An 11118-nucleotide genomic window follows, 5' to 3' on the forward strand; every position below is an offset into this window, starting at 1 on the left:
AATATTGACAGTCCATTCCCGACGGCGCCGAGACCCCGTGTGGCTGCGCGATGGCCGAGTCAACACCGGGCCGAGCGGGGCTGGAGGGCGGATATTCGGTGACGTGTGAATGCTCAGGGATTTTCTTCTTTCTCTCCCAAGGTGCAACAGCTTCCGCCACCACTCGAGGCGCCGGTTTTGCTGCGGGAAGCGCCCAGCCAAGGCAGAATAATGCTCCTGCCTCTCTCCCATTCACTAACATTCATCCATCGTCAACTTTTCGGCGAAAGTTTTCGGGAAAATTTTGAAAGGCCAAGAGTCATGAAGGAGCTGAGGGACGACCTCCTCTCCCCCAGAATGTGCTGATTTCACACTCATCGCGCGCTGGTGATTTTTTTCATTGCCCTTTCTTAGATGAGTCGTTCTGAAAAAATAAATCGAGGAAAAAGGAAAAGCCTTAATGACGATAAACTGCGATGGCTGAGTCCGAGCGGCCAGTGAAGGCAAACATTGTAAATTGGATGTGGAGGTAAAATCACAGACTGGAACAGTACACGAAAGGCGAGGTCGCGGAGGCCGAGCGTGCATGGTTGCAAGGGGTCCGAGCAGTCAGCCCTGCTCCTGCGGACCTGCTGGACACGTGCCTGCTGAAGATGGGTATTACGTAATAGAAGATGGGAAATAAACATTCGAATGCGAAATGCCAGTGCCCCAAAAATGCCAAAAAACACAAGCAACACCATGATTCCCGCAACCACAGCTCACACTGTGGCGACAAGCACCACAGCAAGCAAGGCATCCTTTACAACCCGCAGGACAAGCAGCACCAGCAGCCCAGACTCCACAATCCGTACCACACAAACGTGGTCCACTGCAGAGGGTGAGCGCCGGACACAAACTTTTCTACTCCTTGCATCCATAAGCAAAGTTTAGGCGTTTTTCTCTCTGAAGTGTCCTCCAAAGATGCAGATTTTTTTACGTGTTTCCTTGTTATTGTTTTTTCCTATTTGTATTAGCGTCGCCTTCTGTGTTTTCTCTCTCCTCATGCTTGTTATTCACACCTCTTTCTGCTTGTTGCTATTATTGTTTCCTCTTCATTTGTTTCGACATCTTTCCTCATCCGTCTCTCCTTTTTTTTCTCTTTCGTTCTCTTCCATCGCATCTTACTGGTACTACTGCTCTCCTCCTCCTCCTCATTTTCTTCATCTCTTCTATTCCTCCTCCTCCTCCTTTCCTCTTCTCTTCCTCCTCCCCCTCCTCTCCTCCTCCTCCCCCTCCTCTCCTCCTCTCCTCCTCCTTCTCCTCCTCCTCTCCACCTATGATTGCTACTACAACTACTAATTATCATTATCTTTTTCTCTCCTCCTCCTCCTCTTCCTAATACTGGTATTATTATTATAATTATTATTATATTATTCCTATTCCTCCTCCTCCTCTGCTTCCTCTTCCTCCTCCTTCTTCTTGTCCTCCACTTCCTCCTCCTTCACCTTTTCTTCTGTCCCCTCCTTCTTCTTTTCTTCCTTTCCTCTTCCTCTTCCTCTTTTATCTATTACCAACTTTGCTGTAGTATTGTGTAATTATTATATTTACTCGAGTGATTTCTACTGATATCGTGCTAATTTTGTCCTTCTTTCTCTCCGCAGGTGAGTAAGCGGCAAAGAATATGCCACCTTATGCACAAGCTGTCGGTCCGGTAAGGAAGATTTATTGAGTGAGAGTGAGAGTGAGAGGAGACGAGAGTGAGAGTGAGAGGAGAGTGATAAAAGAGGAGAGGGGAGTGAGAGGAGAGGGGAGTGAGAGGAGAGAGAGAGAGAGAGAGAGTGTGTGTGTGTGTGTGTGTGTGTGTGTGTGTGAGAGAGAGAGAGAGAGAGAGAGAGAGAGAGAGAGAGAGAGAGAGAGAGAGAGAGAGAGAGAGAGAGAGAGAGAGAGAGAGAGAGAGAGAGAGAGGGGCAGGCAGGCTCGTCCATGCATTCATTACCCAAGGCTACATCTTTTCCTCGGCGGCCGAGCTGCAATCAGGCCAGAAGCGACCAGCCCGGGAATACTGATGTGTAACACGAGGCACCTGAAGGCCAGCTCTCTGTAGTAATATTGAGCGTCGGTGCAAGGTGAGGGTGCCGGGCGGGTCCCACCGGCGACCTGTCCTAAGTAAAGGTGTAATCACAGAAGTGCGGCCAGATTCGCGTCGGGGGGTTTATTGGCCGCCGCAGACCCGCTCTCGTCTCGAGCACCTTCTTCATTTAATTTTACGGTTATACTCATCCCGGCTTATCCGCAGAACGACCCGAGTTGCGCCGAGGATCTGAGATTTATCTGCTTTTTTCTTTTTATAATGTTCTTTATCGGCGATAAAGTTGGTCGGATGCTTTCTGCTTGTTAGGCGTAGCTGCGATTCGCGTTAACGGCGGCCCGCTGGTGCTGTTGCTGGCGTTACGTGTGCTCGGTTAATGGAGTCAGATGTGAGGATTGTGATGTGATTTTGGCGATGGTTTGTGCTTTGGCTGCCTCTCAGGTCAAAGACCCACCCCCCACCCCACCCCCACTCCCCCTCCCCCTCCCCCTCCCCCTCATCCTCCCCCTGCCCCTCCCCCTCCCCCAACACACGCCCAGACACCGCTGTAACTTTAAGGGACGCTTGTAATCAAGGTGCGACGGAGTCTACTATTATTCTGGGAAGTCCTCGATATTTCAGGCCACCCACGGTATATCTGCAGTGTCGGCCGCCCGTCTGATGATATGGCTGTCAGTCTAATGGCGGGCCTGATGTCCTCGGTCTGTTGGGAATCGTTCGCTCTTGCTCGCCCTCCGCCGGTGTCTGCGCGAGGGGGGCCAGGGGGGGTAAGGGGGGGACGTGATGAGTTTCTTAATTGGCCTGTCTTTGATTTTCGGTACTTTGCTATGATGTTCTGACGGCGGACAAAGTCTTCCGTCCGAGGTACAGCCCCTCATCTCTTACGAGCCATTTCCGCTAATTGGCTCACTTCACCTGCGCCACGACGGGGTTCTGTTGCATTCATTACGGCATCTGTTATTTGGGAAGCTTTTGTTTCGCTGCCCCCTTCGCCCGGGCATCGAGTGGGCGCTCCTCATTTCCCCCCTGGAACACCACGCCCACCGCCCACGCGCCTGCCACCGAGTCTTCTGTTGCAGGCGGTCTTCCTTTTGTGCGATAGCGGCTGCCTTCGCCTCGTTCCCCTTGCCCTCCGCTTTATCCTTTCGCTCTCCTCATAATTAACAGAATTTACTTCACAGGAAACTGCGTGAATAGCGAGCGCGCCCCTACGTGTGGATAATTGGTCTGCGATTTTCTTTATTTCAGCGTCCTTATTTGTGAGATACTTGAATACATTTCAAGACGTAGCGCCAGATAAATGGAGGATTGGCAGTAATTAATGTGAATATTGCAAGTACGCCAACAACAGCAAGGGTACTGAGCGCAGACGTCGGCCGAGGCAAAAGTTTGAAGAGCTAAAAACTTCGCGTGTTTATCCTGTAAACGTTAAGGAGTAAGCGGATTATAGGTACGCTGGGGAGTGTATTGTTTTTTTTTGGCGAAAACACGAAATAAAAAGGGATACAGAAATTCTTATTTCGAAAAATGGTTCCACCTAAGAGCCCTCGCGTTTTTTTTTTTTTTTTTTTTTTTTCATTCACAGAGTAGCACCGTCTTTCCTTTTCCTTTCATATCACGTTCTTTCTGGAAGTAAGTAGTCCCCGCCGTAGTCCTCGCGCGCCGCCCTGGGCAACCGGCATTACCCGGAGTGAGCGTGCAGTCAGCCTAGGCCTACTCTATTATCTCGGTCCCGTTGGTTCTCACGCGCGAGTGATCTCTAATGCATCCCCGGGGATCCTCCAATTTGTATAATGACGGCGGAATCACCGACTTCGCCAAAAGATCCGTCGAGATTTCCGTTCTGGATGCACACGTCTCGACCCCGATGCCAGACCATCCATCGTTAGAAGATATGAAGTTTACGCGAACCTTCGGCTAATGGAGGGACCACTGTTGCCATGCGGGGTGGGGGGGGGGCATTTCCGCCTCCGAGGTGGCAACACCCTGGCGGGACTCGAAGTGAAACGCGTCACGCTGCGTCCGTAGACTTCCGTTGAATCGTCAGGGAATTTACATCTCGTAGGGTGGTGCACCGTAGTTACGTATTTGTAATTTTGCAAGGGTAATATTGTCCGCAGAAAGAGAATTACAATTTCTTCTGGAAATTGTCTTTTGGCTGTTTTTTGGCTGCTCCAAGAGAATGGTGTTTCGAGTCATTGTTGAGTTGTATGATGGTCGAAGGTCCGCCGCGCCGTGTGTCAATACTCAATCAACGCAGCACACAATGGCCTGTTACTGCCATGAGAGTAATTCACTTTTACTTGCGTTATTTTTGCTTGCGTTATTTTGGGTCTGCATTTGCGGAAATCTTGGAATCGCTCCTTGTCTGATATTTTTTTATACATTTTCCATTTTTTTCTGCACACATTTTACTGAGTTTTTTTTTTTTTAAGTAACTTCCGTATATCCTTCATTTAGTCGTACATTTGACATCTTTTCTCCATTTTCTTCCTCTTTGTTCGTGTAGATTCAATTATTTTATGTTTTTTCTATTCATTGTTTTACTCTTTATATTTCAGCTCCTTGTATTTTCTCCATTTTCCCAATAAGTTATTTCTCGTAACATTCTACAACGTCGGGATGGTCACGCAGGCACCTTCCTCTCCGCCCTCACCCCTCCCTCCTCTCCCAGTCCTCTACTCCCTCCTCTCCCAGTCCTCTACTCCCTCCTCTCCCAGTCCTCTTTCCTCCCTCCCTCCTCCCCAAGTCCTCTTCCCTCCTCCCTGACTCTTTCCTTCCTCCCTATCCTCTCCCCCCTCCCCCCTCCCCCAGTCCTCTTCCCTCCTCCCTGATTCTTTCCTTCCTCCCTATCCTCTTCCCCCTCCCTCCTCTCCCAGTCCTCTTCCCTCCTCCCTGTCTTCTTCCCTCCTCCCTCCTCTCCCAGTCCTCTTCCCTCCTCCCTGACTCTTTCCTTCCTCCCTATCCTCTTCCCCCTCCCTCCTCTCCGTCCTCTTCCCTCCTTCCTGACTCTTTCCTTCCCCCCTATCCTCTTCCCCCTCCCTCCTCCCCCAGTCCTCTTCCCTCCTCCCTGACTCTTTCCTTCCCCCCTATCCTCTTCCCCCTCCCTCCTCTCCGTCCTCTTCCCTCCTTCCTGACTCTTTCCTTCCTCCCTATCTTCCCCCTCCCTCCTCTCCCAGTCCTCTTCTCTCCTCCCCGACTCTTTCCTTCCTTCCTATCCTCTCCCCCCTCCCTCCTCTCCCAGTCCTCTTCCCTCCTCCCTGACTCTTTCCTTCCTCCCTATCCTCTTCCCCCTCCCTCCTCTCCGTCCTCTTCCCTCCTTCCTGACTCTTTCCTTCCCCCCTATCCTCTTCCCCCTCCCTCCTCCCCCAGTCCTCTTCCCTCCTCCCTGACTCTTTCCTTCCCCCCTATCCTCTTCCCCCTCCCTCCTCTCCGTCCTCTTCCCTCCTCCCCGACTCTTTCCTTCCTTCCTATCCTCTCCCCCCTCCCTCCTCTCCCAGTCCTCTTCCCTCCTCCCTGACTCTTCCCTCCTCTCCGACTCTTTCCTTCCTCCCTATCCTCTTCCCCTTCCCTCCTCTCCCAGTCCTCTTCCCTCTCCCTCCTCTCCCAGTCCTCTTCCCTCCTCCCTGACTCTTTCCTTCCTCCCTATCCTCTTCCCCCTCCCTCCTCTCCCAGTCCTCTTCCCTCCTCCCTATCCTCTTCACCCCTCTCCGTCTCCCTCCCTCCTCTCCCTTCCTCTCCCCGCACACGGCTGCCCTGGACGTCCTCTATCCTCATGCATGCTCTTCGGGAATGTTTAGTCATTATCGGCGTGTTTGATCGCTCGTTCCAGCTGCTTCCCGGTGGTATCTGGAGCGATGCTGATTACCCTGATCGCTGCTGCCTCGCTAATGGCCAGGTGTCCCTCGTGCGATTGCCGGGGAGTTTTCCTCTTTTCCCCCAGGGGTGTTAGCGTGCCAGGGCTCCCCTACACCTGCGTCCGGAGGAGGAGATCCCCCGCCGTCCTCGCTCCCCTACGCGTCCCCCTAGACTGAGGTGGATCCGGGTATCACGCTCGGGAGATAAATATCACTGTCTGGTCGGGGATTTACATGATCCGCTAAGAAAAGTTGTTCCTTTTATTAAGGTTCTTCCCTAGACAACGGGGACGACAGGGGGTGGGTTGGGGAGGGGGGAGGGGGGCGACGGACACGTGGCTGAAATACATTTGTCTCTGATGGCGATGAAGTGGCAGATTTTGGGATTGTGTTGCGTTTCGTGTATTTATAGAGCGCCTTACGTAATAATGTAAGCATGGCACAGTAGCAGCCGTGGGAGCTTCAGCAAGCGTACTTGTGCCATCCGGTTGAGACGCTCGCTCAGTCAAGACTAATGAGATTAAACGTTTGTGAATTAGATTTTCTTGGCGCAGGAGTCGCCACGGGAGCCACGACGCACGCGCTCGCTCCTTACGCCGAAAAAGAGTGAGATCCTTGTACTACAAGATAAATGATACAGGAGATTTGAGGATGTACAAGGGGCGCAATAATGAGAACAGCTCGACCCCCTACTCTATCTATCTGTCTGTCTGTCTATATTTCCGTCTATCTCTCAATCTTGCACACACACTCACCCACAACTACACACACGTACACACACACACACTCACCCACAACTACACACACGCACACACACACACTCACCCACAACTACACACACGCACACACACACACTCACCCACAACTACACACACGCACGCACACCCACGTCCCATGTCCACCCCCCCCCCCACACACACACACACTACGTGAAAGCGCAAGCTCGCGAGTGTAGACGACGGCTACCCACGGCGTTGCGCAGGATTGCCAATCACAGGAATCTGGAGCCATAAACACACAGGTGAGGCGCATGCAACGTTAATTGTGGCACAAGGGGAGGCGGTGCGGGTCGTTGCACAATGCTTTGTGACCCGCCATTGTGCGCCGCGGGTTATTATGGCCTCAGGCAGCCTATATTGTTATTGAAGGTTATTTTCTTCGGATAATTGGATGCATAGAGGACTTTGTGCAGGAAGGAGGCCCGTTGTCCCGCCCGGGTTTCTGCCGTCGCCGCTTCCATGTCCCTGGTTTCGACCCGACCGGCGCATATTTTTTTTTCGCCGGGGAAGCTAATGGCCGATCGGTGATATTCCCTCGGTCAGAGCGAGCGGCAAAAAACTCTTCTCTTTGACCCTCCATGCACGCGCGTGGCTCTAGATCAAGGGCCGCTTCAGTTATTAATGGTTCGAGCGCCATGACTTGGTGTCCGTCAGATAAATTATGTTCTGTACGCACACATGTATTGCGTGGGTCACAGGAATTGGGTTTAAGACATTCTTGATATATCATGTGCATGCTCAAGTGCAGTGTAGTATGCATACATGTGTGTGTGTGTGTGTATGTGTATGTGTATGTGTATGTGTGTGTGTGTGTGTGTGTGAGTGTGTGTGAGTGTGTGTGTGTGAGTGTGTGTATGTGTGTGTCTGTCCCTGTTCGTGTGCGTTTGTGTATGTGGATGTGTAAACCTTTGAATAATCCTGACGATTCGCACTCCACTCCTTTTGCTACTCCTTTCAGCATATTAGTTAACTCCGCATCCCGTACACATAACGCACGCGCATTTCCACCTCCGTCACGTTTTCATTTCGCACAGAGCTTTCTCGAGTCCCCTCGGCCTTGCGCGTGTCTCCCGTGGCCTTCCGTTTCCTTCGCCCATCTCCCATTCCTCGGCCCCTCCTTCCAAGACGTGTCGGAGCGTGTTACTCACTCGGCCATTGATCTTGAGGTTCGCGTTGGGGTTAATACTCCATTAGCTGGCGCTGCTATTCTCGGCCTTCGTTTTTCATGCTTTCCTCGCGCCGGGAGAAAGTCGAATGGTATGAAAATTGCAAGGCAGATGGCGTGCGTGTTGTGTGGTTCGGTCACGGTAACTGATTCGGATTGTACGCTGGGGGGGGGGGGGGGGGGGGGGGGGGGTCGGAGCGTGTTTGTCTTTGGCGAGCGTTGCGTGCGATTTATTTATGGTGTTTTGTGTGTGTTGTTCTTTCTGGTGTTTGTGTGTGTTGTTCTCTCTGGTGTGTGTGTGTGTGTTGTTCTTTCTGGTGTGTGTGTGTGTTGTTCTTTCTGGTGTTTGTGTGTGTTGTTCTTTCTGGTGTGTGTGTGTGTTGTTCTTTCTGGTGTGTGTGTGTGTTGTTCTTTCTGGTGTTGTGCGCGTCTTGGTATTATGATTATTTCCTCGGTGCATCTTGTTTCCTGGCCGTGTGTTTCATTGGTATGATGACGTCATCTTCCCTTGCCAGACATCTGCTTGAAATGCCGGGCTTGCCTTTCTCTCCCCGGCTGATGACTTTCTTTCGGGTAAATAGTCCTCTCGGCATCGGACTTTGAAGGTGTTTAATGATGTTCCTGAAGGAGATAAATGCAAGGAATACGATGCAGTCGGGATCTTAACAAGTTGGGGGAGAATTTGCATAACTCTGTTATAGGAGTTTAGGCTTCACCGTGGTGCGAATCATGGGAAATATATCTTTCGCATATTCTCTGGCAGTGTTCAAAGTTACTGCGTGTCCGCTGCTTGTCAGTCTGAATCACGCACAGTCATTTATGCGTGTGTATGTTTTATATGCGTATTTGCATATGTTCGCGTTGTACTGATAAAATATGTATACGTAGCGCCGTTAGTTCACGTCAGCGGGCGTCACCAGCGTTACAGTGCGCAGAGCCAGCGGGAAAATGATTATGATGATCCCAGCTCACAGATCTGACGATGCATTAAAGGTCAGGTCGCGAGAGAGGAAGGGACGCTGGCGCGGCGGGCGGCCCGGGGACGCGGCCTGGCGGTGAGTGTGGGCGGGGGTTGGCGTGGAGGGCGCGCTCTCTCTTGTACCCATTTCACGGCGCATATTTTATCGCGGGGCCGGTCTGATTGGCTACTTGATCTGGCGTGAGGATTGGCTGTTAATTGAATGGGGCGTAATCGTGCCGGGGATCGAGAGCCGTCGACTCGGGGTTGTGAACGAGCAATCGACAAAAAAATACGTAGAGAGTGGTAGCTATCAGATCAATGAATGAGAGTGAGCGTGGCCTGTTGAGATACAGGCGGGGGAAGGTACTCCGCGCTGCCCGCTCCTGTTCTTGTCTTTGCTTCTTTGTCTTATTCCTTTTGCCGTTGTTGTTGTGATGGTTTTTGTGTGACGGTTCTGTGGAGCAAGTGCAAGGGATAAGCCAAAGTGAAAGGGAGAGAGCGGTGGGAGTCTTGGAAGACAACGCGGCTTCCAGGAACGACGGCTGAAAGCGGTTTGAGATGACTGATGTTTATTTCGCTCCTTGATCGATCTGGACAGCTTCCAGGGTGGTGTTGGTGGATCATGGGACTGAGGCAGCTGGTGCAGAGGAGGGTAGCTGGTTCATTTCTGTTCCTAAGGCACTAGATGGTTGAATAAAGCGAGGTGTGTATGTGTGTGTGTTTATGTTGAGTTTAGTATTAATGCAGTTTTGTTCACCGCTAATGGTACTTGAATCGTGTCCTTCTTACATTCTGGAAATGAGGCAAAGGGAGATTAATGTTAAAAGAGTCATTCGGTGGAAGCGGAAAAAAAAGTTCTCGAGAAATGTTTAAATTTCTTAGAGCTACTCGCTCGTTCTATGGCAGAGATATCTACCTCCGTTTACAGATCATGACATTACTGCGTAGCCTTTATTCTTGACGTTGAGAATGGAAGGCCTTTACCAGTGTAAACATATATGGTTAGCTCTCTACAAATAATATCTAGCTTGCTACACCTGGCATGGCAGAGGAGAAGGGGAATTCGGCAACAAGATCAGGGGTCCGGCAACTAATTCATTGGCAAGTTATCAAGTCTCCAGTCGACCAAAACCAACCCAGACGGCCCCGACCGCCGAAGGAGCTGTCGCGGGCGCCCGTCGCTTTGTTTTGGCCGAATTTCCCAACTCGGAGCCGTATATTTCCAGCAATAAGTTCCGTCAGACGCAGCCCCGTTCGTAGACCTCATATCCGAGATCCGGGGATGCCATTGGTCCCGTGTTTTGTTCTGGTGGGGATCCTGACGAGACGTGCTTTGTCTTCCCGATGGGCCGGGCGAGACGCGGAGACGAGATTCCTGACGTGTAGTAATTGATATGGTCCGCTTTTCGGGGACTCCGGCTCGGGGAACGGACCGAGAGCGAAGGGACTCGGCTCTCGGCACCTCGCGCTCCGGTAGAAGGGGTGTTCGGGGGATGGGTCAGAGAGGCAAACACTAAAGCAATAAAAGGTGAATGATGATTTTAACGTAAGTACCTCAAAGACAAGTTGGATGCAAGAAGGAGATCAGAATGGTGCGCCTGTCTTGTGCGCTTTGCTCTCTCGCTGTCTTTCTCTCTTTCTTTCTCGCTGTCTTTCTCTCTTTCTTTCTCGCTGTCTTTCTCTCTCTCCCTCTCTCCTCCTTCTCTATCCTCCTTCTGCTTCTCCCTCTCCCCTTCTCTCTCCTCCTTCTGCTTCTCCCTCTCCCCCTCTCTCTCCTCCTCCTCCCTTTCCCCCTCTCTCTGTTTCCCTCTACCTCCCTCTCTCCCATTCCCACCCCCTCGTCCTTCCCCAAAACGTTTCCCCTCGCCTCTTCCTCTCCTCCCTTCCTCTTACTCCCACACTCACCCTTCTCTCTCTCTTCATGCCTTAATCCTTCCCCTCTCTCCGCCTCCCCTCCCCCCCTCCGCCCCTCCCTCTCCTCCCAACCCACTTTTCTCATGACAGTGATTTTACTACTGACTGTTGCTGGCAGTAATGGTAGGGAAGCGGTATCGGAGTACCTTAAAGGGATGGTGTGGATGCTCGGCAATAGAGGCATCATTGGGCGTGGGGCGGCCAAGCGCGGAGTGGGGATAGGAGGGCAGTTGTGGAGCGGTGGAGACGGGTGGGGAGAGGTATGGGTAGGTGTGGAGCGGAGGAGACGGGTAGGGAGAGATATGGGTAGGTGTGGAGCGGAGGAGACGGGTGGGGAGAGATATGGGTAGATGTGGAGCGGAGGAGACGGGTGGGGAGAGATATGGGTAGAT

At 51.8% G+C, this 11118-nt stretch overlaps 1 protein-coding gene across 12 annotated transcripts in view; it reads left to right on the forward strand.

Moving 5' to 3' along the window:
* The window catches only part of LOC113800342 (serine-rich adhesin for platelets), a 631319-nt gene that overhangs the window by 437778 nt on the left and 182423 nt on the right, over positions 1-11118 (forward strand). Inside the window, exon 2 of one of the 12 annotated variants that reach the window (XM_027351089.2) lies at positions 142-859. The exons of 10 other annotated variants lie outside the window; for them this stretch is intronic. In XM_027351089.2, the coding sequence (XP_027206890.2) occupies positions 654-859 (206 nt within the window). In that variant the 5' untranslated portion in view covers positions 142-653. The remainder of the gene's footprint in view (positions 1-141; positions 860-11118) is intronic. One more of the 12 variants, XM_027351090.2, reaches the window with a different exon arrangement.

This window comes from Penaeus vannamei, chromosome 18 (assembly GCF_042767895.1).
Source record: "Penaeus vannamei isolate JL-2024 chromosome 18, ASM4276789v1, whole genome shotgun sequence".
Lineage (NCBI taxonomy): Eukaryota > Metazoa > Arthropoda > Malacostraca > Decapoda > Penaeidae > Penaeus > Penaeus vannamei.